Source organism: Paroedura picta, chromosome 16 (assembly GCF_049243985.1).
Source record: "Paroedura picta isolate Pp20150507F chromosome 16, Ppicta_v3.0, whole genome shotgun sequence".
Classification (NCBI taxonomy): domain Eukaryota; kingdom Metazoa; phylum Chordata; class Lepidosauria; order Squamata; family Gekkonidae; genus Paroedura; species Paroedura picta.
This window is the reverse complement of record NC_135384.1, coordinates 29,895,940-29,922,651: the sequence shown is the minus strand read 5'-3', so window position 1 is coordinate 29,922,651 and position 26,712 is coordinate 29,895,940. Positions and strand designations below refer to the sequence as shown.

Below are 26,712 nucleotides of genomic sequence, written 5' to 3'. Positions count from 1 at the left end.
TTCTGGACATCTTGACGCAGGTTGGTCTCTCCCTTTGCCGTCCTCATAAGGTCTTTACCCATATGCAGTTTTGCCATCTGTCTGGGGTTATAATATTGTCGATTGGGGGTTTAATGGGCATTTATGGGGTTTTATTGTTGGATGATTGTTGTTATCAGCCGCAAGCCAGTTTCTGAGAGCAGCAGGTTATAAATCCAATAAATAAATAAAAATATTTCACCAGGATATGCCCAGCTGCCAACCTCTTCCTTAGACTCTATAAGCAAAGAGGGCGCTTAGCTTTAATACGGCTGATAACGGCTCACACAGTGGGTGCATTTTGCGTGCCTATCCAAAGGCCAGAGACAGGGCCTGGCTTAGAGAGCCACACTGAATGCTGCGCGCATGAAGCCCCTTGTTTGTGCGCAGGCTGCATCGAAACCGGCCTTGCCTCTCCCAGCCCAGTGACGACACAACTCAACAAATCTGCTTTGAGGAGTTCTTTATTTCAAAACCATCGATGGTAGCTGGAAAACCTTCCCAAGCTCCCCTCCAAATCCAGCCAGAGCGAGCTATGAAGATTCTGCACAGGATCCCCAGGGCTGGATCTCCATCTAGGAGTGTGAAATTGAGCGACACCAAGCAGGATCCTTCTGGATTTCCACAACCCCCCCCCCCCCCTGCCACCATCCTTGCTGTTTTCCTTGCTCTGATTCTGCTTCCCGTGCTCAATTTGCCTGTTAAATATCGTTAGCTGCTACAAGTACAATACAATCTTGGCATTATTTTTTTTGGGGGGGGGAGGCGAGGTACTCCTTTTTGCAATGGAGAAGCTCCTCGGGTGTAGGACTGGATCTTTACAAAAATATAGTGTCGATTTTGAAAATTATAACCGCATTTCCGCCTTTCTTAGTCCAGAGCCCTGCAGAGAGCGAACATCCAGTAGCAAGCCAGAGGCTCAGGGGACACGGAGGGTGGGCAGTTTCCCAGGGAAGCCCCCCTGGCCTGCAGTTCGACAGCCGCGGGGTCTAGCCTTGCCAATCCACCCAGACTCACGTGCTGCTGACAAAGAGGACCCAGCGGGGAGGGCGGCCAGAAACTCAGCAAGGTCCAGAGAAAGAAAACAAAATTTTGTGCTGGGCTGGGGAGAAGGCATGGTGAAGACCCCCTGGCCAGGCGAGAGAGGAAGAGCACGTCTCTTGTTTGTAATTACCAGGCCTTCTCCTTTCAGCCCTCCCAGACCTGCCTCCCCAACTGCCTGCCTTTGCTCTCCCCGCCAGTGCTTAGCTCTTAGGGGACTCTGAGCCGCTTTCTTGATCTGTTGAGTGGTCCTTTGGGGAAAGTCGTGCAAGAGGGACCCAAGCCCAGGTGCGGCTTCCACACAGCAAGGGTGAACCCTCCACACCACCCAAGCTGTACCCTGGGGATGAAACCTCAAGCTCCTTGCTCACTCTTGATGGAACCAGTGAGGCAGCTCACGGGGTACACGTGCCTGGGGGTCAAGTGAGAACCATCGTGGGAAGATCTCTCTTCCGGCCAGAAGAAGAAGAAGAGCTGTTTTTCTCTACCCTACTTTCTACCCCTAAAAGAGACTTACAATCACCTTTCCCTTCCTCTCCCCACACCAAACACTCTGAGAGGTCGGTGGGGCTGAGAGAGCTCTAAGAGAACAACTCTGCAAGAACAGCTCTGAGAGAACCGCAACTGGACTAAGGTCACCCAGCTGTCTACAGGTGGAGGAGGAGTGGGGAGTCAAACCCAGTTCTTCAGAGGAGCCTGACATTCTTAATTACCACGCCATGCATAGGATAAAAAAAAAACTTCTTGAAAAAACTCAACTTTCCTGGGCAGTTGACACGCATTGCTTTCCTCTGCTTCAAGGTCCACCTCAAAAGACCGGTCTCTTCCCTGCACTGACCTTGGCAGTTCTCCACTGACATCTGGAAGAGGCGGACAAGACGTGCAAGGAAACCCAAGGGAGTGCTCAGAGGCCCTAACAGCCCCTACCGGAGTGAGCCAGGGGCGCACAGGTGTGTTAGCAAAACAGCAGAAACCCAGTCCTTGAGTTACGACGTCACAGTTGTCGTTTCCCTTCACTGGCACTGCCTACGGGCATCACGCTTGCTGGATCTTTGGGCATGGGTGGGGCATCAGACATGCAACGTCCAGGGAGCAGGCGTCTAATTCTACCCAAACCCCACCCTGAGATTACGCTTGAGCCCAGCAGCCCCTCAGAGACACACCAAGTTCAATTCTGGGCGTGGGGTTTTGTGGGTGTGCACACTCACACTGTGTGTTCTGTTGCTCCGGACCGCCTGAATATAACCCCCACCGAGATGAGCGTGTTCACGATGCCCAGCCTGCACCACCAGAGCCATCCCAGGATCATCACGGTGCAGTTCCCAAGCAGGACTCTCTTTGGGCTTGGGCGGTCCGGCTGCAGCCCCCAAAGCCTCCCCCCTGCCTGAAACTCGGTGGGCACCCCACCGCCCCCCAGCACGGGGATACTGCAGCCGAAAGCTGAAGGGCCTGAGATGCTTCCAGGGCGGATCCGCACATTTCCGGCATGACAGGAAGCCTCCGACTCCGGAGAGAGGCACCGATGAGCTTTCTAAAACCAGCATCAATACTTTTATTCATAGTCATATATAGATAGATAAGTCATCTCTCTCTCTCTCTCTCCCGGCACCTCCAGCCTGTCATTGGGGCGCTGCCCGGCAACACCGCACCTCCCGCATAGCGACAGGACCCGCCTTCGCGTAGAGTCCGCTGCTCCCGTCGAGCCGGCTCCTTCCGGCCCACCGCGAGGGCCTAGCTCTCCGGGAAAATGTAGCTGAACTGGCTGAGGATTTGCTCCACCACTTGGTTCTGGAACACCATGTGCATCGTCATGTTCCCCTCTTCGGCCTCCGGCTTCAGCAGCGTCGGCCCAAAGATGATGGCCAGGCTGTGCGCAGACATGCGGTTCTCCTTCCGGCAATCGATGACCCTGGGGAAGGACGGGAGCGGATGGGGGGGGTGTCTCGCTCTGGGCTGGGGGCTGCTGGGCTGCAGCTCAGCCAGTTCCCACCTGGCCCTGGAGCTGCCCCCGGGTTGCCCTCCTCCCGGCAGGGCCAGGTGAAAAGCTCACCTGCAGAGATGCTGGAAGAGAGCCTTCATGGTGTCCCGGTTAGCAGCAGGCAGAGACTGCACCAGCTCCCGTAACTGGAGACTGCGCTTGGGCGACTCTGGCATTTCTACAGCCATGCAGAAAGAAGAACAAGTCCAGTTGGCCTGTTCTCACCAACCCAGGATTCCCTGCCCCCGTGTTTTAATTTCTGGAGCTGAACGCCAGCCTCCCACCCTCTGAGCAGCGGCTGAGCCCTCTTTGGCCCCCTGACTGTCCACGGCCCTCGCCCTCCAGGCAGCCCAGAAGAAGGTGTGGCTGTGGAAAAACGCCTAAGGCCGCTTCCTGCAGGCCCCCGACCAGAGGCTAGGAAAGGGGGATGGAGACATGCAAAGCCAGCGCACAGCCACTCTAAGACCGAGCCGGGGCCTCAAGGGCACGGTGCCTTCAGCCTGGGCAGATGTGACATTTATCGACCAGCAGAGGTCGTCTAGGCAGAAGTGAAACAGAGGTTAGGCTAGATGCCTGAACTCCCTCATTCCAAAACAGGAAGCTGAATGGCTCAGATATCGTCCATTCAAGCCCTCCTGTTCTGCTCATTCTGTGGATTGCACTCAGGTGGGCGGCCATGTTGGTCCGAAGCAGCAGGAAAAAGTCTGAGTCCAGGGGCATCCCGAAGACCAACAACATTTTATGCAAGGCGTAACCTCACAAAGGGTTAATGCAGGTGAAAGCTGGTCCCTTGAATAAGATTCTGTTGGTCTTAAAGTTGCCCCTGGACTCAAACTTTGTTCTGCTGACTGCCCTGATTTGCACTCTACAATCCGCCTTGAGTCCAGACCGAAAGGTGTACTATAAAGACACAAAATAATAAATTCGCAATGCCCTGTCAGATGGTCTCAACTTGTAGTTCAGGTCCTGTAAGATTCTCCCCAAGGATTCTTCTACCAAGCCCCAGAGCCTGCACCCACATCCCCCCCCGCCCCCCCCCCCCAGTGGAACGCTTCTTACTAATAGCTGCGATAAACTTGTCAAAATGGCTGAAAGGGAAGAGCGGCTCCGGCAGCTCCCGGAAGAAGAGCTTGAGGGCCCCAGTGATGACGTGAACATCGTCCCACCGGCCTTCCTCGAGGTCGAAGCACTCATCTAAAAGCAGACGACGGGACAGGTGAGAACAGCCCCTCCTCCACTGCGGAAAGGGGGACCCTTCTCCACCCACTCCCTTCAGGATGGATTTGCTGGACGAATGTCGTGGGAAGAATGACTTTAGAGGCGGGGGTGAGTTCTCTTACCCGATCAGGGGCCTGGCTAAGGGGAGCCCATCAGCGCCCCGGGTGACCAATTTATTTACGATAAACTTTGAAAAAGCATTTATTTATTTATTTATTTATTTATGTATGTAGTGACATCTTGATTTATAGAAGATCTCTTTTTTTGTTTTGTTTTCAAGGGTCATGATAAAACAGATAAAATAGATCATTTCATAAACTGGATTCATCTGCAAGATGAAAATATTACGTTTACTTGCAAAAATATTAAAGGAACTCTTGCCGGGGCTCATGGGAATTGTAGTCCGTGGACATCCAGAGAGCCACAGTTTGGACACCCCTACACTCGATGATGCCCCCCCACGGTCTATTGACCTTTGGCAAATAACATAAATATTGGAGCTTGGTTAAGGGTATTCCAGGGTGCCGGGGGAACCCCAGAACTGGTTTAAGGAAAAGAAAGTCAATTGTCCAGTGGGTGACACGAACTGATGTACTCAGACTTGAGATGGAAGAAGTCTCTCTGAAGGGACATCATAGATGTGGCAACTGGAATACCTGTCCAGGTGCAGGGGAAGCCAAAGAAACAGGCCTTCCAGGCAGACACACGGACTGAATAGGACATAGGATTCCTAGCCCCCCCTCCCGACTGCCCCACATGGTTGCCCTCTGAAATACTGTCCTATGTGACCCCTTAGCAAGAGGGAGGTCTAGCACCCAGCCATGGCCCCTTAGTGCAAAAATGGAGCAGCTCCTTACTGTGGTCAACTTTATAGCGTAGCTTCTGGATGGTGGCCAGATTCCCGCTCACCCGGTACAGTCCGTCAATATCCAGACCTGGGGCAGGAAAAATGACATTCATCCCTGTGCCCAAAGCAGATGGCTGTAGATTGGGTATACTAAACAAATTCTGAATTCAGAATCTGAACTGATGTTCTGGGTAGAGAAGTCATTTCTTAAAAGCATAGAAGGAGAGCTGTTTTTTAATGCCCTGCTTTTCACTACCCAAAGTGGCTTACAAAGACCTTTCCCTTCCTCTCCCCACAACAGACACCCTGCGAGGTAGGTGGGGCTGAGAGGGCTCTAAGAGAACTGCTCTGCAAGAACAGTCCTAAGATAACTGTGACTAGCCCAAGGTCACCCACCCAGAGGAGGAGTGGGGAATCAAACAGGCCAGACATCAGCATGGGAGGCGGGCGGGCGGGTGGGTGGCCGGAGGAGACACATAATGTTGCATACCTCTCTTTTCTACGGTGCAGATGCACATCCGGACAAACTGAGGCACGGTGGATTTCTCACGGTCACACAGAGTTTGTAGAGGGCAGCCAAACACCTGATCTGTACCACACAGAACACAGAACACACACACAAGCACAGGAGTCAAAGCTGTCCAACCCGAAGCAGTTTGTGTGTTCCACAAAGACCTGGCCACTGTGCTGAAAGCCTGCAGCCAGAGGCACACAGAGTTATAAACAAACATTAAATATCTAGTTAGAACGAGTTCCGTGACTGAGGCCCTCCTTGTGCATCCTCCCTGGGACCAGCTCTAGAGCGCTGCTTCTGTGCTGAGAACTTAATTCCCTGGGATGTGGGGGCCGATTGGGATGGGGAGAGGGGAGTTTAAGCCCCACCCCTCACAATATTATGTTCTCGACCTGCAGTGACCTGGGAGAGTGAGGCGTACTGACAGGCTGCTTATTTCATGCCAGGAATTAATAGGCTATAAAGAATATAATGCACAGAGCACACTAGAACTTGGTCTACAGCATTGTACACAGCTAGCGCACACCCAAAGGCCGCTTTTCTGCATAGCTCCTTAGTTCAATTTTCACATTTTGTGGTTATAATGGAGCTTGATGTTCCAGGTACAGAATTCCGAGGGGGAAGCCCAGGTGTTGTTTTGGAAGCACCTGACAATGCCAGCAAGCGAGGGCGTGGATTCCGCTGAAAATTCAGAAGCAAGATTGAAATATGGGTTTGGGGAGATCTCACTGGAGAAGTCCAGGAAGAGGAAAGCAAGTATTTAAATCCAGATACTCGCTCCAAATTACCCAAGCCCCAAGTCTTTCGCGTTTTCTGCTCTCTCTCGGCTTCAAGAAATTCAAGTCATCAGCAGCTCTCTAATTTCAACCAATTATAATACAAGTTGTGTATGACAAGGTTATCGTGGTCGAGACCAGGGATTTGAGATGCATTCCTTTGGTATTAGAATTTATAGAGACCAATGGAACTATTAAATATTAACAGGAGGATTATCTTGAGCACACACAAAAACTCATAACAAGTGGGAATTCAAGGGGTGAGTGGGGGGGGGAAGAAGTTGGCTGGTGCAAAATAGTATCGTTCAACTGTGTACAATATTGTGCTTTACACATTTAGGTCCTACTTTAAGTGAGCTTCGTATCCAGGTCTTTCTAGCCTGTCTGCGGTGTGCTCGTCTCTTGGATGCTTGCCACCTAGGGCTCCACATCTCCTCCAGGGTAGTTTCCTCAACAGGGCAGAGGGCAGCCCTGCCCAGGCTGTTTCGGGCTGCCCAATCTGAATGAGGAGAGAAGGGAGGGAACCTCCTCTCCCCACAAGCCACAGTCCCAATGCAAATTGGGCCCTGCATTTGGGAAGCAAATCCGAAGCACAGGAAACCACAGCTGCCCGCTGGGAACTCATGTTGACTTTTAGGCTCAGCGTCTGAAAGAGACCCACCAACCCGGGTTTTCTGAGAAGCTTTGTCTCCCAGGGGGGGGTACCTTTGATGTAGCCTTTCTCTCTCAGGGACTGAAGAGTCGGCCGCCTCAGAAGAAACTTCCGGAGTTTGTTCCGGACCTTACTGGTCTCGCTGTCTGTGTTGAGGGAGCTGGATGAGTGCCAGGTGCCTGGGGGCGGGGGGGGGGAGAGAAGAAAAAGAGGGGGTTTACAGAACAGGTTAGAAATGGTCAATGCCAGGGACAGGCAGCTGCCTGCTGAAGTTTGGATTCACCTGCAAGTTACAGTGAGGCAGAAACCCAAAAACACAGACAGGGGACGTAACCCTGCCTTCCGAAACAGTCTGTTAAAAGTGCTTTTCGCTCGTTCCAAATCTTTGAGGCAAACGCATCATTCCTATTGGCTAGGACGCAGATTCAGTTTGAGAGCAGCTCTGTTTGGCTCTCTGCCCTGCGTAATTTTTATTTATTTACTTACTCCGCCTTTCTTACTGTGACCCGGAGCAAATTACGCAACGTAAAACTGCAAACAGACAGTACAAGCCCAGCAGTGAACAAGACAAGAAGTCAAGGATTACAGAAGCAGAGAACAAAGCTGGGTCAGTCTTGGGACTGGGCCTCCGTTCCCCAGGGACGTGCTCTCCAGGGCTGCACTGACAGACTTGCATTCCAGTTTCCGTTAAAACCTACAATTTGAGTTCGGTTCCAAGCAGACCCACTACATCTTGCAGCAAAACGGGGAACCCCAATTTGAGATGGATCAATTCAGTCAAGAAAGACCCAAGCAGCGCTGCTAAAGATGGCCCTTTTCGGATGATGCCAGGGGTAGTCAAACTGCGGCCCCTCCAGATGTCCATGGACTACAATTCCCAGAAGCCCCTGCCAGCTAATGCTGGCAGGGGCTTGTGGGAATTGTAGTCCATGGACATCTGGAGGGCCGCAGTTTGACTACCCCTGTGCTAACCGATAGGGCAGGGGTGGCCAAAGTGCGGTGCTCCAGAAGTCCATGGACTACAGTTCCCAGGAGCCTCTGCCAGCAGCAAGGGAATTGCCATCCATGGACATCTGGAGAGCCACAGTTTGGCCACCGCAGTCTCCCTACGTTGGAAATCACTTGACCATGTTTAATACGTGCCAAGTCTGCTTTTCTCGCTTGGGCCCAGGGTGTGTCACAGGGAGGGAGGTCAAAACCATCAGGGTGTGAGCCACTGAAGAAGCGATGCAGCACGTGAGGGGCCAGAGTGAAGCCTGGGTGCTGGGAGGCTCACACTGACCTGCTGGACTCTTCTTCCCAGCCTCTTTGTCTCGGCTGCTTCCTGCTGGTTCCTTCAGCCCCAGATCTGCGGAGCTTTCCCCGTGATCTTCCGGAGGGAATCTGCAGGCTGGACGGAGAGAGAAGAACAGTGAATGCAGCCAGATTTATTTTTAAAAACCCACCTTGGTCTTATTATTTCCCCTAGAAGAAAGTTTGTGTTGACCAGCAAAGAAGACCAGCAAAGTTTAATTAATTTGTGCATGGCCACGGAAACTCCTACCCAGAATTGAACTTTGTTGGTCTGGAAGGTGCCCCTGGGAGCTGGGCTAGGGCCTTCTGGACCAAGTGTAGTTTCTGAGTTGTCATCCAGGGAAGACCCATGCAGAGTGCCTTACAGTAGTCCAGCCACAGCATGGATCCAGACATGTGCTGTCCTCGTCCCTCCACTGAGGACTCTTCTCCTCCACCTGGAAGCACAGGCTCCCCCCTGCCTTGACCAGGCCCTGGACGCAGTTGCTGACCGACTCCCTGGTCATCTCCTGCTCCAGGGGAAACAAAAGCACCCCAGGAGGTTGGCATCACGGGAGGCCCCTCACCAGTCTGCTGATGGTGTCCGCAATCGCCTTCTGCCAGGTGCTGATGATGCTCTCGGAATCGTGCTGGATCAGGTACTCAGAGCCCTCCTGGGTCTTCAGCTGGAAGGGAGGGGGAGTGCCGGGCAGGGGGGTGCAGAACATGGGCATGAATTCGCATAAAAATTGATAAAAAGTTAAAACGACAAAATTAATCCCCCAGGATAATGGCAATCTCTACAACAATAATTGGATTTTTCTCTTCTTTTATCACCTGGTTGTGATAAAAAATATACAATACACTCTGCATGTGTATTCTTTATGTTGAGTGTATAGCTGACCACTGAGAACGGACATGCTAGCCTGCTACATCAGGCTCTCCCAACCAGGGTTTCATGGATGGATGGATGGATGGATGGATGGATGGATGGATGGATGGATGGATGGATGGATGGAAGGAAGGAAGGAAGGGGGGAAGGAAGGAAGGGGGGAAGGGGGAAGGAAGGGGGAAGGACCTTTTTACCCCAACACATATAGTAGCAGAGCTAATCTGATTAGCCTTCCAGTTCCTGGCCACTTCCCCCTCCGCGCGGTGAGAGAACAACAGCCCTGTCACCCTAGTAGGGGCCGGTCTCTTACTTCCAGGACGTGCTTTTTGCTCGATTTTTCCTTGGAGGCCCAAGACAACGTTGCCCCACGGAGATCCACAGTGTATTCTGGACTGCTGAGGACAGACGGATGTTTCTGGAGAGAAAGGGAAGAAGACAGTCCCAATATGCCAGTCCCTCTTGAGTCCCCCTGCCCCGTCTCCCTAGCAATCCATTGGGGGACATTCCGTAGAAGAATAGGAAAAAGATGCCCGCATCACACCAAGTCCTACAAAATCTATGCTGTGGAGATTTGGACCACACGGCTACCTGGACTCTCCCCCTCCCCCTCCCAGCCCCTCCAAACATTAGCCCTGTTCACAAATTATGGCAAAGGCAAATTCAGTATATTTTATTTTTCTGTATATGTGAATTGAGTAATCTCCTAGGTTCCAGTATAGCTGAACAAGTAATCGAAAGAAGACAGAGAAGAGGGTTTGTTTCTTTCTGTGCCACTTTTCACTGCCTTAAAGAGACACCATGCTGGCTCCCAAGCTTCCAGGTAATGGTGCCCCATGGCGTTTGGGGAAGTGAATGCTTATTGCCTCTTTCTTCCAACTGCACGCATGGCCAAGGCAGACGTGTTTGTTTCCACTGTGACTAGCAAACAGGTCCCTTAAAATGAGCCAAAGACTCACCACACCGCCGGATGCCGAATGCTTCGAGTCCTTGAAAAAGGTCAGGATGCCCCCCTTCAGAACAGTCCACGAGGAACTCCAGTTCTTCCTGAGAAGAGAAGGCAGAAAGGGCGTCACATTCACGGGGCCAGGATGGCTTGTTCAAGCACACAAGGCAAGAGGAGGAGAGGGTCCCTGGCTCAAGGGGAAAGGCCTGGGCTGCCCTGAGTCCCCGGCCATATTGAGCCTCACTCCTGCTTCACCCTACTCTACCACAGCCTCCGGGAGGGCTCCTAAGGGCATCGGCCCCTCAAGGGCCACGGAAGGTCTCGTGGTACCCGTGTGCCAGATCAGGCAGTAAAGCACAGGCCTGCTCAGCAGATCTTCCAGAGCAGGAGAGTCCAGGTGAGGCATAAAGGACGAGGTGGAGACAGAGGAGGAAGCCCAAACTGAGGCAGGGTCCAAAAAGCAGGGAGGGCAAGAGAAAGCGGCAGGGCTGAGCAGCAGGGAGAAGGGACAAGGGCAGAGCTACACTAGGGGAGAGGAGCCAGTCCACAGAGACCCCTGCCCTCCCCAGCTCCATCCTCAAACCTCCAGAGACCCTGTCGAGCCTGCCAGTGGCCAGGGGGAACCTGACAACTCTACAGAGAGCTCAGGATCTAAAGCCCACCCTGCAAGCTGCAAGTCCTTGGGAAATGCCACCGTTTCTTTTTAGGAAAAGCTCGACACACTTTGAAAATGAAAGCTTCTGTGCTTGGTGGAAAACTGCAAGCCTTACTCAGACGCCCAGCGGAGAGAGGCAGGCCACGGCCTCCTTACCTCAAGCGCTTCCCTTTCTCCGCCGTTTTGGTCCGGTGAAGCATCCCCACCTTTTCGAAGGTTTGAAACTGAGGAGAACCGAGGGGAAGAAAGGTTGGGGTGCAAGCTCATCTGAAAGGGATCCCTTTCCCTGCTCCCTCTCCTAACAGAGCCTTCCCAGTTTTGAGGCTCTGGGCAGCCTCCCGTGGGGAAATTCAGGGGGGCAGCCGGATTGGCCCGAAGCAGCAGGACAGAGCCTGAGTCTGGGGCACCTGGAAGGCCAACCAAGGTTAATGCAGGGTGTAAGGTTTCATGGGCACACACAAGCCTCTGCCCAGAATTCAACTGGGTTAGCCTTAAAAGTGCCCCGGACACAGGCTTTGCACACACAGAATAAAACTCCGTGGGTTTTAAAAGTGAACCCTAACTTTGTGCACACAAAAGCTTATTGTTGTTGTTAGGTGCGAAGTCGTGTCCGACCCATCGCGACCCCATGGACAATGATCCTCCAGGCCTTCCTGTCCTCTACCATTCCCCGGAGTCCATTTAAGTTTGCACCGACTGCTTCAGTGACTCCATCCAGCCACCTCGTTCTCTGTCGTCCCCTTCTTCTTTTGCCCTCGATCGCTCCCAGCATGAGGCTCTTCTCCAGGGAGTCCTTCCTCCTCATGAGGTGGTCAAAGTATTGGAGTTTCATCTTCAGGATCTGGCCTTCTAAGGAGCAGTCAGGGCTGATCTCCTCTAGGACTGGCCGGTTTGTTCGCCTTGCAGTCCAAGGGACTCGCAAGAGTCTTCTCCAGCACCAGAGTTCAAAAGCCTCAATTCTTATATTGCCTTCGTAATGTGGAAACGGACCTTTCTAAAACCTGACTGCATTCTCATCTGGAGATCTGGATTGGATTCCCCGCTCCTCCTCCCCATGTGGCCAGCTGGGTGAACTTGGGCCAGGCACAGTTCTCTCAGAGCTCTCTCAGCCCCACCTGCCTCACGGTTGTGGGGAGAGGAAGGGAAGGCGATTGGAAGCCGCTCTGAGACTCCTTCTGGTAGTGAAAAGCAAGGTATAAAAACCAACTCTTCTTCCCTTCCAGCCTCAGCTGCCTAGCTGGGAGAGGGCAGGGGTGGCCCTTCTGTCCATGGAGACACTTCCCGGAGGGAGGGAGGGAGGGAGGGGGGGAGGGAAGGGGAGTCATGATCTCAGCCCCCTCCCTCCCTCCAGCTCCCTCCTGCCTTAGCTCAGGGGCTCCAAACAGGTACTAGGCAAGGGGGGGGGGTCCGGCAGTTTCCCAAGGCTCCCCCCATCCTGAGACTGCCACGCACTCCCCTAATTTGTTCCCCTCAACCCCCCCCCCCCTGGCTCTTCCCTCACCTGCGCCTCCTCCTTTGGAGGAGAGAAGGCCGACTGGCTGGTTGACCAGGTCCCAAATGGGCTGCTGTCCACGCTGGACCCACTGCTCGTGCTGCGGTGATGGCTTGGCGCAGGCACCTGGACGGGGCAGTTCCAAAATTCAGCCAATCACAAATGAAATATTTCTCAGGCTTCGCGGTACCAGGACCTGATGCCAGCTGGCCACGCCTCCCTGCCACGCCCCCCAAAGTGAGAGTGACAGGAGCAAAGGTTTAAATGGCCAGGACCCCGCCCCCTCGCATCCCCTCCAGGCCCATCATTGGCCACTTTGGGCAGGGGCGGGTTAACATGCCCAAATAAGGGTAGCAATCCACCCTCCCCTTCACTCAGAAGGGAGGGCTCTGCCCTGCTGCCATTTTGGAAACACCCAAGTTGCCGTACCATTGAGGGCCCTTGGTGGTTCCGTCCGGTACAGCAATACCGTGATTGGGAAAGCTCGGTCTAAAGATGCTTAGTTTGAGCCGTGCATCTCATCTCGAGGTCTGACTAAGTGTCATGTGTGTGTCTGAGATCCGGCACATGAGAACTTGCCTGCTATTTCTGCAAGCCTGATCCTTGCTTATTAAAGCTGACCTGGACCTTGCGTGTTGTTCCCTTGGGATTTTTGCAAACCCAGCGCTCCTGCCCCTCTGAATGTGTGCCTCCCTGCCCTTATCCCTGCCTTGCGCTGAATTCCTGCCTGTTTCAAAAAGGTCCCACATACAGCAGGAAAAGGGGTGTGGAGGGGAGGAAAAGAGGGCGTGAAAACATTAATTAAAATGCATAGTTTTCCTCAGGGCTTTGAGCCCAAGGCAACTACAGAAAGAAAATGTTCAGCTGTTGAATTTCTACCCACCAAGGAAAGTACAGGAAACAGCTGAATGGAAGGAGGGGTGGCTATTTACTTTTTAAAAACCGCCTTTTGTTTTCCCAAAGGCCTCCAAGTAAATGCCCCGTTCCTTTATTAGAAGCATCACCTGTGGGGGCAGAGCATCACCTTGTAAATAGGGATGCCAGCTTCCAGGCAGCAGCTGGAGGTCTCCTGGGATTACAACCAATCTCCAGGCGACAGGTCAGTACGGACACTTTGGAAGGAAGCCTCGACCATGGACTTGTAACCCATTGGAGCCCCTCCCCTCCCCAGTTCCTGCCCCCAAAGTCTCCAGGTTTCCCCAAGCCCTCCCCTCCCGTCCAGTCTCCCCCCTGCCCCAGAGCAGAAGGGCTGCTGTCCCCGGTTCTCCCCCTCGTGGCCTTACCGTGTCGGAGTCGACCAGCTGCACATCCTGCGGGTGGCTGTTGGAGTCCCAGCTGTGGTAAGAGGAAGGGGGGTAGGAGAAGGTCGGCGTCCTGCGGGAGCCCAGGGGAGAGTAGTCTTCCTCGGGGTAGTGGTCGAGGTCATTGGGGGAAAGTTCAGGGTAGTCGGTTTCCGGAGTAGGAGGCTGAAGGCAAGGGAGTCAGGGCAGAAGCCAGCTTTACGCACAATTCAGGTGACTCCACCCCACCCGGGATGGTTACAGACTCTCTCCCCGCTCCTGGGTTACTACAACATGACACAGCACTGAAGCCCAGGCTAAAACTTGTGGGTGTTAAAACGTGCTGTTGAAGGGCATTCACCACTACTAGGAGAGCTCAAGCAAGTAAGACCAACTGCACACTAGAGGAGAAGACAGGAACTCCTCACCCAAGGCCGCCAGACTCCCAGGTGGGAGAAAACAACCAGCCATCTGTGTGTGACCAAGAGCAGTATCCAGGTGGGGCCTGGGGATCTGCAGACCATCACAATCGATTCCCCTGCAGCAAAAGGGACTCTACGGCCCTATGGCTGCCCTCCCAAATTTCCCCAAGCCCCCCTGGCAGCCCTCCCCTCATGGTTCCTGCAGGAGACGTCTTACCAACTCTGAACACGGAAAGTCAACGTGGCCTTTGCCACGGAATTCCTGCTCCTCGCAAACCGCCCACCATCACCCACAGACCTCTGCCCAGCAGCCCAGATTCATTACCAATCAGCCCCCCTTCTCCCCACCCCAATTTACCCTCCGATCCATGGGGCTGAAGGGGGTGAAGGCTGGCTGCACCTCTGGATAGCTGAGAGCGTCTCCGGCTTGGGGCGCATCCCACGAGGTCTCTCCAGTGGCTGAGTTATAGAAGAACACCTGCCCGCTGGCCTGGTCTACGTACTGGTCCCACTCCGCAGGGGTGGTGGGGCTGAAAGTCACAGAAGAGGAGCGGGAGTGGGCGGGGCTTCCCCCCTCCGCAAAGCCATCCAGCGGGCAATCCCACGTCGTCTGCCCGGTTACTGGGTTGTAGTAGAACACGTGGCCGCTTTCCGTGTCTGTGTACCGCTCCCAGTTCAGCAGGGGGCTGCCACGGCCCAGCTGAAGGGTGCAGTCTGTCCTGGAAGCTGCAGCGGTGCTCCGTTCTTTCTGGAGCTCCTGGAGGTTCACGTAGACAGGATCCGGGGCTGATTCGGTGTGCGGCTGTTCAATCAAAAGACAGAAGTCATCCCACTGGCCCCCCTTTCCATGGGGCAGAGCCAGAGCCCAGGGGCACCTTTAAGACCAACCAAATTTGATGCAAGGTATGGGATTTCACGTGCATGCACCCTTCCTCAGAGACGATGGAACAGAAATTGCCAGTCCATGTATCTAGCTACAGGGTGAGCAGGAAATTAGCAGGCAGGTGGTAAGCAGATTCAGAGACTAAACAGAAATGACCAGCTTAGTTTGTATGGCTAACATTTGCTTTTAGATTAATTCTAGAGGGGGGAACATAGCGAAGGAGATAGATATGTCAAAACCAGAGAGTGTTGAGCTGCCCTCTCCAATGATATGGGGCCAAAAGACATTTGCAAGTTTCCTGTGTGGCGTCACTGAAAAGGAAACAGATCTTGTAAGCGCTTTCCTCCCCTGCGTTTTGTCGTTATTGTAAATCCAAACAAATTGTAGCAATATCAGCTAAATCACACTCTGCGCTTGTTTGGGCCCAGATTCCGTCAACAACCAAGGAGGGAACAACAGGACCAGCCTGTGTTTACAAACGAGAAACCTGCGAGAGTTTGAGCAGCAGAATATACAAAATGTTAAACTACAAATATTTACTGCCATTCACGTGGACCTTTAAGATTTTAAAAGCATCAGTGTTAATCATGCCTTACTGCACCCATGCAATTCCTCTTGACGCACGAATCAAGTGACCTGAAACAGGCCAGACGCCTTAGAGGTGGAGCACAGCAGCAGCAGAATGCTCTAAATGTCCACATACAAAGATTGTGACTATGGCGGAGGTCACTTGATCCATGTGTCAGTGTGGATTGGATCTGTGCAATAAGGTATTGAGGGACTTTGGCACCCAGAGCCTCTTCAAGACAAACTGATTCCTCCGCAGGGCAAGAAAGAGGAAGTGGCTGCTTGACTCCCAGGCGAACATAAGCACCCCCTTCCACCACTTTTGGTATCTTTGTGACTCAGCAGCCCCCCCCCCCCCCCCAGCCGGGACACAAAAGGGACAGCAGAGGAGGTGTCTCACGGCAGAATGTCAATTTTCACGCACACCCCACCCCATAATCTCTCCTCTGCTCCGACCTGGCTGGTTACAGTGCGCACAACACCCGTCTTGTGGGGGCTCATGGGTTGGGAGTAGAGGCACCAAATCTGCAACACAGCCCCGGGGGGGGGGGGGATCCAATTCTGCAGGCATCCGAAGAGGATACCCCCAGCCAACCTCTATTTTTCCCCCGTGGTGGGAAAAGGGTTCGGCAAGAACTCCTGCTCACTTTGAAGTCACTCCACCTTCCCTCTTTTGATATCATCACCAGTCTCTTTGGGGAGACACTGAATCCCTATCCCAAAATGTTAGAAAAGGGGTTTAGATTTTAGGAAGAATCCTCACAAAGGTCCTCATCACCGAAAGTCCAGTTAGCAGAGCTCACCTAAATTGCTCCACCCTGAAACCACAAGCGGTCGCAGGAAGAGCCGTGAACCTCAGCTAGCTCCTCCGGCAAAGCCAAACCTCAAGGAACACAAAGGGAATTCAAAAGTCGGGGGAGGGGAGAGACCCCAATGCACTCAAAGAAAGCCCCTACCCTAACCACACAACAGCTCAGCCAAAGCAAGGGGGGAAAGCACCTACCCCTGGCCTTCTCCAAAAAACAGAAGACCCCCATACCAAACCCGGCAACAGGAGCCCTGAAGTCTTCTGTCCAGCCCCCCCCCCCTCATAAGACCACCTGACCGAAAAAGGGAAAACACAAATCAGGCAAGAGAATCTAAAGAAAGAAACAAGCTTAAAGAGGAGACCTGAGGTCTGCCGATCTCGTAATTCCCCCTCCCACCCCTACATGCGCACACAAGCAGCAAGCCCAAACAGACGAAAAAACAACAACGCAGAACAAGTGATAAAGTGTGATACAAGTTCTCACGTTCCACATCCTGGCCTGCCACTGCTCACAGCTGCTCCTTCCCCTTTTCCCGAGCTGAGCACCTGCACTGTGTGAGGTTTCGAATTCTTGGGGGCCGGGACTTGAAGGAGTGCGGCTCTTGAATACAGGACCAGGCACGAGGGGAGGAGCCTTTCTCTTGACCTCTTGAGCCACTGGCCCCCAGTCACAGGGCCAAGTTCTGCCATCCATGGGGAACAGAGCCGGGCTCCCCCAAGCTGAGCAGCCCGGCCCTTGCCCCGCTTGTCTGGCAGACATTTTGCAGTCTACAAGAAGCCCAGCAAACGCCCTTCCTGTTGCCCAATCCCACTGCAGGGAATTCAGTGGGATACTGCCTTAGCGCAAGATCTGCAGTGAGCATGATGGAACAGAATATGATGCGTGTCCTGCAGGGGGCGTCAGAGGAGATGTGTATTTAGCATAGTTCCATCAGGAAGGTCCTGATCTTTTTCAAACCATCTCCTCCTGTGTCCTGATGGGCTCACTGGGAGCCCTCCTGCTGCTTTGAGCACACTTCCTGCTTGCTTCCTCAACAGACAGAATGAATGCAGAGCAGAACAGTTAGCTAGTTAGACTGCCAGGGCTCTCTCCCCTCTCTTCTCCTCGTGGCTTCTCTTCTAAATAGAACTATTTTATTCTTTTGAGCAGCCTGGTGCACCGCATCTCTTTGCATATTCCAACTCTGCCAACGCTCCCATGCAGCTCTCTGGCTGAACTTTGGCTTACCAAATCAGACCTCTGTTCTCAAGAGAACCTGCTTTCAAGCCACTCAGTATGCAGCCTGCACCACCCCCACGCCCCTAGCTAAATGGGGCCTCGGCTGTTTACTTCCCCTTCCTGTTCTCGCCCTGCTGTCTGGGTGGGAGGGAGGAACTCACAGGCCCCCCACCAGGGAAGCCCAGAGCTGCAAACAGCATGTGCTGAATGATACGCAGCATCAGAGTCCAGGGCTGGGGCTCCCAGTGCATTCCTTCCGATAGTCTGGTTTGCTGCCTTAGAAAGAAGAGCTTTCACTACCGGAAGGAGTCCCAAAGAGCCTTACGAACCCCTTCCTCTCCCCACCCCAGACATCACCTGTGAGGCAGGTGAAGCTGAACGAGCTCTGAGAGAACTGTTCTGCAAAAACAGCTCTAAGAGAACTGTGACTAGCCCAAGGTCACCCAGCTGTCTGCATGTGGAAGAGAGGGGAACGAATCTCAGTTCTCCAGACTAGAGGCCACTGCTCTTAACCACGGCACCATGTTTGAGTCCGGTGGCACCTTTTAAGACCTGCGAAGTTTAATTCCTGTTAGAAAACTTCATGTGCATGTAAACTTGGTTGGTTTTAAAGGTGCCCCTAGACTCAAGCTTTGCTCCAGGCCAAGACGGCTGCCCGTCTGAATCTATCTGAAGACATTTACCCTGCGGTGAAGCGAAGAAACATCTAAACAGGAGGTGCTCCGTGCACAAAATGCAGCAAGGCCTTCCTGCACATTTGCTGCACAAAGTCCACGCTCTGCTTCTGCTGGCTGCTGCGGGAGGAGGGCATTTCTAAAACGCACACTTCAGGCCTGGAAAATCACTCCCACCTGCTAATCCAGTTACTGATATTGCCATTTCAGCCTGGGACAGACCAGATGCAGTTGGAATCGCTCCCCCCTTCCCCCCCCCCATGCAGGGTCCCTCCTGAGGCGAGGGACAGGCAGAAATCCAGCCAGGTCTGTTTTCCTATCACTGCTCCATTGTGGCTGCAAATCCGACCACGCAGCAATGAATAGAGAAGGAACCGAAAGATAAGCAGCGGCAGCAACATCTGGAGCTTTCCCAGCATAGTCAACCTGAATGACCAACCTTTCTGACTCCACGTCCAGAAGAGGCCCCTCCTCTTTCCCTCCGCCACTCACACCCACAGGTTAGTTTCTAAGCTGAGCGCACCAACATTGACCTGTTCCTAGAAGCGGCAGAACTCTAATCCTGGTGGCATCAAGTTATTCAGCAGCCAAATAAAGTGAACACACTCTGCACGTGTCCAGGGGCACTGCTGACTCCACATGCTTTTGGCCTTAGCCTCGGCACGCCAGCTTCCAGGAGGGATGGAAGGAAGTCCCAGTAGCCCCCGGATGCAGCCGCCGTGCGCCACCCCTTCCGCACCCCTACCTGGGACGAGTCGGAGAGGCGAGGAGATTTGCGCCGCCACGATGATTTGGCCACCCCATCGCCCATGGCCAGTGCGCCCCAGGAAGGCCCGGCCGCGGCACCTCAAGAAGCAGAAGGTGGCGGATCTGGGCGGCCAACGGTCCTGAGGCCAACTGAGAGGCGGGGAGAGCCTGACGGCAGGCGCAGAAGACAGACCGGCCCCGTTGCCTCTTGCACACTTCCTGTTGGGGTTTGCGGGATGGAGAGCTCGCTGTGGCAACGGGAGCATCGCGCTCTACCTAATGCTCCCTTTGCAGAGCATCACGTGAGCGCACCAAGATTTCCTCTCGCAGGACACGTTCGTTTCCTGCCCCAGAGGTTCTGTGTGGGGCTTGACCTCACCTCCTGGGAGACAGGTTAGAATCACACAGGAATTTGGGCACGGAGCTCTCCACGCGCTCAGATACGCTTCTGATTTCTTACCTTTTCACTTTAAAAACAGAAGACGGATGACGTTTGGGTCTGCAAATAAGCGGCCAGCCAAGAGAACAGGCCTTGGGAGGCAGCTCTATAAGTTCTGTCGAGAAGCATAGAAGCTGGTGCTCAGGAAGAATTGTCACCGGGGTGGGGGGCAATTTGGAAATTCTGGCAGCTCCCCAACTCCTCCTTCAGCAATTTATAAGGTTCCTGCAGCTGACCTCTCTTTGCCCCCCTGAAACAGACTGTCAACTGTCCTAGACATTCCTTGAGCAAAGAGGCAGGTGGCAGGTGGCAAGAGAAGGAAACCTGTGCCAAGTCCATGGCGAAGTGAAGGGGTGCTCCTTACAGTTGCCCTCCTGTGGTTTTGAGTCCAGGGGCACCTTTAAGACCAACAAAGCTTGATTCAAGGCAAAAGCTTTCGGGTGCCTGCGCACTTTCTCAGACACAGCAAAATGGGAATTACCAGTCCATACTTAGAGGCAAAGGGAAAATTAGCAGTAAATTAGTAAGCAGCAGAATAAAGATGCTTACCAGATTCTTTAGGATGCTTTAGGATGCTTTGGGCTGATCCTGCGTTGAGCAGGGGGTTGGACTAGATGGCCTGTCTGGCCCCTTCCAACTCTATGATTCTTTCTACGATTTTATGATTCAGGGGCCAAACAGGAAAAACAAGCTGAGCGTACAAGGTTACTTTTTGTTTGGGTTCAGTTCAGGGGAGGGGAAATAAATCTGTCCAAACCGGGGAGAAAATGCTGTGTGGCCAATTCTCATGGCCTTGTGTCTGACGGTCCAAGGCTTACCCCTTGAGTCAAACTTGGTTGGTCTTAAAGGCGCATCCGGACTCCAACTCAGTTCTGCTGCTTCGGACCCCCTGGAATCTATGATTTGCTTGCAGAAACTTCAGGCCGCTTGAGCCCTCCAGATCTGCTCTGCAAAGCAGATTGTCCCAAGGCGGAAGTGACCAACAAAATCTGTGGAACTCCTACTTTTCCAGCTTAGTTTACCTGCTGTATCAGTTGGGGGCCGCTGGCCAGGAAAACCACGTGGGGAAGCTCTGGGCAGTGGCATTCCTGCTGGCACTATGAAATGATTAGCACCACAGACCTCAGCTCTCCGTCCCAAAGGAACCTCCGGAAGATGCCCACCCCGTCCCCAGCCTCTACTCAACGGTCAAGCAGTTCTCAAGACTTTGGGATCCACCTCATACATCTTGTGAAGCCGGCCAGGTCTCAGTCGTAAAACAGAGATCCCTTCGAAAGGCACTCTCTCTCCCACAAGGCTCACAAACAGTTTTCTCCCCTTAGACTGGCTTTCCAAACGTAAGTCACACGCAATCTCTCCCTCTGTCTGTGCGTTTTTGCATTTTGTCCCGGATTAGAAACATTCAAGTGCTCTTGAAACCTGTGAGCAAACCGGATTTATACCATGGTCACGCCACTAAAATCACTGGATTTAGATCCCCCCCCCATCCTTGATTTGCAGGTTTCCGAAATCCAGACTGTAAAGAATTAGGCTCTGTTAACAATTGCAAGCCTCAAAGTCAAACGCTCCCGGCTCTCCCCTCTCCCCAGCCACCCTCCACCCCCTGAAGGAAGGCCCTGTTCCCTCTACAACAGGTTCTTTTCCAAGGCCACAACATTGCACAAATCACCACATACCCAAGGAGGAAAAAACAAACAAACCCCAAAGTACCTGAGGCCTCCAGCACTGGCCAGCTCACCTTGCTGGATTTTCCAGCAAATAGCCCCACCTCTTGGGACAGGTAAAGCCAACCAGCTCATTTGCATAGAGAAGGAGGGGCCAGTCCTCTGTGGCATTAACCCTTTCCTCACCTCAGGCATGCTAGCAGCATCAGTTCCACCTGGAATGCCTGGTCCCGGCAGATCCCAGAGGCTAAGCAGGGCCCACCCTGGCTAGCATTTGGATGGAATTCCTCCAAGGAACACGAGGAGGGTCATGACACAGAGGCAGGCCATGGCAAGCCACCTCCCCACGCCCCTTGCCTGGCTGGCCGTCTGTCCTCGGCTCTCCTGCCTACAGGACAGCCGTGCCAAGCAATAAATCCACATCACCCCACACGAAAGGGAACTTGTCATCAAGGACGGCTCACCGGTTACCCAGCATGCCCTGCAGCCGGAGACTGAGTCGCCCAGAACATTCCAAAATACACTGTTGACCGTTGAGCAAAACAAAGCAAACGCCCACTTGCACTTCTGAAACAAAACCTGCCAAGCAACAGTTTTCTAGAACCCGTTAGGTTTTTTTAGTGCAACGGGCTCTATTGCTAGTAAACAATAATCCACCTGTAAGAAGGCAGGAGCCACCAGCATCCCCTCCCTCCTCCTACAGCCGCATCCTGTGCATGCTTCAGCTGGGCTTACTCCCCAATAAGCATGTCTAGGGTTGCCTTTAATATCGGTTTGATCTTCAGCAATTAACAGGTGACGCTAGTTAGCTGCCAGAAAAAGGTCCCTGGCCCATTTCAGCATAGGAAACGTTCATTAAAGGAACAGGGCTCTCCCCCCCCACACACCAAATTAAAGCCAACCCAATGGCTTGCAGCCCCTTTCCTCCCTCCACAGCAGTTGTTCGGGTGGGGGGCATTGCTATTAAGTAGAAGATGCAGCTTCTGGAGGGGCCTGGGGCTAGCCATATTTCCACCTGGAAGAAAGGAAAAGGAGCCCAAGGGCAGAGGAGGAGGGGCCCGAAGGAAGATTCCTCCTGGGCCAGTCATTTTCGGCTTTGTGAGGGAGCCTCGGGAAATCTCTTCGGTTCCAGAACTCTGCAAAACTGTTTGCACAACTAGGCTGCCCTGCCCAGCCCAGCCCAGCCCAGGCTGCACCCCGCAGGGAGGGGCCCTGAAACTCTTACACCAGCCCATCCCCAGCACCTGCCAGCTCTCGGCATACCTTAAAGTCCTCTTCATAGGTCAAGGACAAAAGAAAAGAAAAAGATCAGGGATCCACAACATGGGCAACCTGCTCACTCACAGTGGCCTTCCAGGGCGGGGGGGGGGAATTCAAAAGCAGACCCATTCCCTGGAAGCCTCCAGATGTGGGGGTCACAGCTGCCTTGCCTCCAAATAACCCCCAGAGGCATTGTGGGTGAATCATGGCACGTCCTGGCAGCTGAGGGATGCCATTTTTTGAAGACAGGTCCCCGCATAGAGGAAAGTTTGAGTGCCAAGGCACCTGGAAGACTCCCACACCACTGAGGTCCCTCCCAGTCCTGCCCATTCCCACCTCCACCCCCCAAGTGTGCAGGTATTTCCCGCCCACAACTGGCAACCCTAGGAAGGTCAGACTTGGGAGGAGAGGGAGAGACTTTGAGTCTGCCTTCCAAAGCAGCCGCTGTCTCCAGGCACACCAACCTCTACCGGCTGGAGAGCGGTGCTCATCCCAGGAGACCTCCAGGCACCACCTAGAGATTGGCAACCCTGCAGCAGCCATATGCTAAGATTTGTCTTACTACCCGCTCTCGCAGGGCCAGCCGAGAAGGTGTCCCCCAACCCGAGGGGCTGTCGCTGGCTTTCAGTTTGCAGACGGGTCCAGGCGGGTGGCCGGGTTGGTCCCAAGCGGCAGAATAAAGGTCTAACCCGGCGGTGCCTTTAAAGACCCACAAGGTTGAATTCTGGGTAGAAGCTTTCATGAGCGCCCAGTTGGTCTTTAAGGTGCCGCTGGATTCGAACTTTGGCCTTTTGTTTTCTTACTTTTATGGTAAGTTGTGCAGGATCCGGGGGTGGTGGTGGTGGGGGGGTGGAGTTCAGTTTTAACAAACTAGCATCTGAAGGCAAGCCCAGAGACCAGGAGCTGCCACGGCTACCTCTGTGCAACTGGCTGACAGGCAGACATTCAAGCGGTGCGGCTTTTCTTAGTACACAGAATGTTGGGTTTAGGTGCCTGTAGAACGGCTGCAGGGCCCCTGCCGGAGGGTGCAGTTTGGCATTCCCAAAGGGCAGTGAATGGGTCCAGCCTCAGGGCGTGGTCTTCGGCATGCGCCCCCACCCCTGCCCTTTACAGGGCAGTAAGCAAAATGCCAGGCAGTCACGCAAGCGGGAGAAACAGACCCACGGACAAAACCGTTCGCGGCCAGGGCAGAGCCTCCTCTCGTCCCTGGGGCTGGCTTATGGTGGGCGGGCCCTTTTAAATAGCCACATGCCAGGCCAGGTTTTTTAAACAGACACCGCCTCCCCCCCCCCCCCCCCGGCATCTTTATGCCGTGAGAAAGTTCGCTTGCTTCTTTCCAAAAACTGTCCAGGGGCTCAAAGCTATGAGAAAACCACAAGCTGTCCCAAAGCTGGTACAGGCAGACCCTTGGCCCGCCAGAGGTGGCCCTGCTGGGCTTACTTGGCAGGAATGCCACTCTGCTCATGCTCAGGTTGCCAGCCTCCAGGCAGGGCCTGGAGATCCCCCCACTTTAACAATTGCTCTCTGGACGACAGATTTGATAACAAACATTCTGAGCCCCATTCTGCGGGGCTGCGGTCGATACTGTGGGGTTATGCCCTGCCGTGGTCCTTCTCCTCCTCAAACTCCACCTTTCTCAGGCTCCACCCCTCACATTTCCAGGTATTTTTCAGCCTGGAGCAGGTAAACCCAGGGGAAGCCTAGCCCATGCTCAGAGTTACTCTCTTGCACTCTCTGCCTCTTGCAATTACATTTTACACTCTAGGTAACCCCAAATAAAACCCACAAAGTCTTGCTGGATGACCTAAACACCCACTGGAAGGAACGGGCTGGGCCCAGCCAGGCATGCACCTGGCATCGTGGCAGCTTGTCTGGGCCCTGAGCTTGGCCCCGTGGCCGGACAGGAGGGATGCTCTGGGGCCGAACCCCACCCAGGGAAGGCCTCCCCCTACAGGCCAAAGGGCAGTGGCTTTCTGATTCCTGGATGCGGCTGAGGAGGGGGGAGCTCCCAGGATCCAGGTCACCTGCACGCACCTGGCAGGTGCTGTTTTTAACGGTGCCCAGAGGGCTGCAGACTCAGGGAAGTGCTGCCCCCTGTCGGGAATGGAGGCTGCAGTCGGAAAGAACTGGTTCCAAGCAGGTGAGCATCCATAAGCCCCCTAATTCATGGCCATTCACAGATCTTGATCACTATCTTAGCCCCCTCTCAGCTATTGTCTCTTGTGCATCTTGACTCTAGCTAGCCCTTCCTGGCAATCACGCATCCCCCCTCCCCACCCTCTGGCCGAGGATGTCCTGGCCCACTGTGCCCGACCAAGGGAGCATGCGCATGAAAACTCATGGCAGGAATGAAGCCGGCTTGGTCCGAAAGGAGCCCCCGGCCCCCAGCTTTGCTCTGCTGTTCCAGACCGACATGCAGGCAGGGGGGGGGGGCAAGCAGCCTGGAGGGAAACGCCCTGTCCCTTTAAATGAGGCTGGCCAGGATCCCAGGTACTCAGAGGGGCGGTTTACTTCCCGGATATGCAACGCTGCCATTTCCACACATGAAACCCGCAGGGAGAGGCGAGGGTTTGCTTTCGGAGCTGATGGAAGCCCCACCCATGTCATCAAGTGTAAACATGCGTGAAATCCAGCGTGAACGCTTCCACGAGCTGTCAGTCACTAGGAGTGGCCCGCCTGGATCTGGCAGCTGCCCCCCCCCCCATGCCCTGCTGACGGCCAGGGGGACGGGCAGCCCTGTCTACGGTCCCAGGGCGGGAGGGGCTTGGGTGGGGAGGGACCGCAGCAGAGTCATAATGGCAAAGAGGCAGAACCAGATGTGCCCACAACTGTAGCATATTCCTGGGACTACCCGCTGATGGAGAGACAACAAATGCCCCACCCATTAAAAGGAGGCATGAAGAAGAAGAAGAAGAAGAAGCTGTTTTTTTCCTGCCCCACTTTCCCCAAAGTGGCTTCCAAACCCCTTTCCCTTCTTCTCCTCACAACAGACACCTTGGGAGGTAGGTGGGAGAGAGAGAGAGCTCTCAGGGAATTGTTCTCCAAGAACAACTCTGAACTGTGACTAGGAGGAAGAGGAATGGGGAATCAAACTCAGTTCTCCAGATTAGAGGCCGCTGTTCTTTAACCACAACTCCACACTAGCTCTAAAGAAGAAGAGCTGGTTTTTTCAGAGTCTGCTTTTCACTCCCCAAAGGAGCCCCAAAACAGCTTACAAACACCGTTCCCTTTCTCTGCTCACAACGGACACCTGAGAGAGCTCTCAGAGAACTGTTCTGTGAGAACAGCTCTGAGAGAATTGTTACGGGCCCAAGGTCCCCCAACTGGCTGCATGGGGAGGAGTGGGGAATGAACCCTGTTCCTCCGGCTTAGAGGCCACTGGTCTTCACTATGACACCACACTGGCTCTCATTTACCACCATGACAGCTGCCCATCCCCACCCATTAAGCCTCCTTTGTCCACCCACTGACACAAATGATGGGGGGGGGTCAAGGTCAGTCCGTGAGCTCCAGGGCTAAGTGAGGAGCTGAACTCTCTCCCCATTCCTATCCCAAAAATTAACCACTGCCCTGTGCGGCTCTTTCTAAGTCCTTCAACCCTAGTTTCTTTCTCGCAGGTGGGCTTGTTACCTGTGCCTCACAGACCTCTGTGGCCTGCTTTGCTCTCCCTGCTGCTGGCTTGTAGACGTTTTCAGAGCCGATCTTGAGCAGCGGGTGCGGGTGACCCCACGAAGCGGCTTTGTACAATCCGGAGTCCCCTGTGCCCTCTTGGCTGTGGGAAGTGAGCCTGGCCAGGTCATCCAGGGACACCGTTGGTCTGATGTGTTCGGCAGACCGGTTGTGGCTCACCCGGGAACTGCGGCTGGAATCAGCTGGGCAGGGAGGCTTAAGGGAGCAGTGAAACGCACTCAGGCTGGCAGGGATGGCTCTCTTCTCTCTGGAAGGGGGAGGAGGCAGAATTTTGTTGTGGACTCCATGAGGGTACTCCAGGCCTGCCCGCAACGGGACGAAAGGGGTCTGAGAGGAATCGCTGGGTTCATCCGTGTCTGTCTTTTGAGGCTCACGCTCTTGAACGGCACTCACAAACCGGTATTCGTACTCGGGTGCTTGCTGCCGGCCGACCCCAATGGGAGCCCTTAAGTCCGCATTCCCCAGCAGCGTCGTGGGGGGCAGAGACCCTGCAGGCGGCTCAGTCTGGGCCACAGGAGTCAGCTGCCTGACATATTTGGCTGGGATGTAGAAGGGCCGGCTCCCTTTGCTTTTTCGGACGTGCCACCAGTGGTCATTCGTTTGCTTCAGCAGCACGTATCGCTCGTTGGGCTTTATGGACACGAGATGCCCATCCTTGGCGGTATACTCAAAGGCATACTCCACCAAGATGTAGGCTTCCTCCTCGCCTCCCAAGGCCTCCATCACCGGGTCCTGCAATGGCCGCTGGTGAGCAAGTTTCT

The 26,712-nt window shown here is 53.9% G+C and overlaps 1 protein-coding gene across 1 annotated transcript; it reads right to left on the bottom strand.

Annotated features, from left to right (window-relative positions):
* Positions 1-494: 494 nt before the first annotated feature.
* Positions 495-26,712, bottom strand: ARHGAP27 (Rho GTPase activating protein 27). Its single transcript, XM_077313042.1, has 15 exons — positions 25,892-26,712; positions 14,359-14,802; positions 13,582-13,764; positions 12,308-12,424; positions 10,963-11,030; positions 10,165-10,252; positions 9,519-9,623; positions 8,890-9,002; positions 8,327-8,427; positions 7,098-7,223; positions 5,593-5,691; positions 5,113-5,190; positions 4,097-4,231; positions 3,110-3,215; positions 495-2,968 (listed from the first exon to the last, which is right to left on the bottom strand). The coding sequence occupies exons 1-15, from the start codon at positions 26,672-26,674 to the stop codon at positions 2,791-2,793; spliced, it is 2,724 nt and encodes a 907-aa protein (XP_077169157.1). The 5' UTR covers positions 26,675-26,712; the 3' UTR covers positions 495-2,790.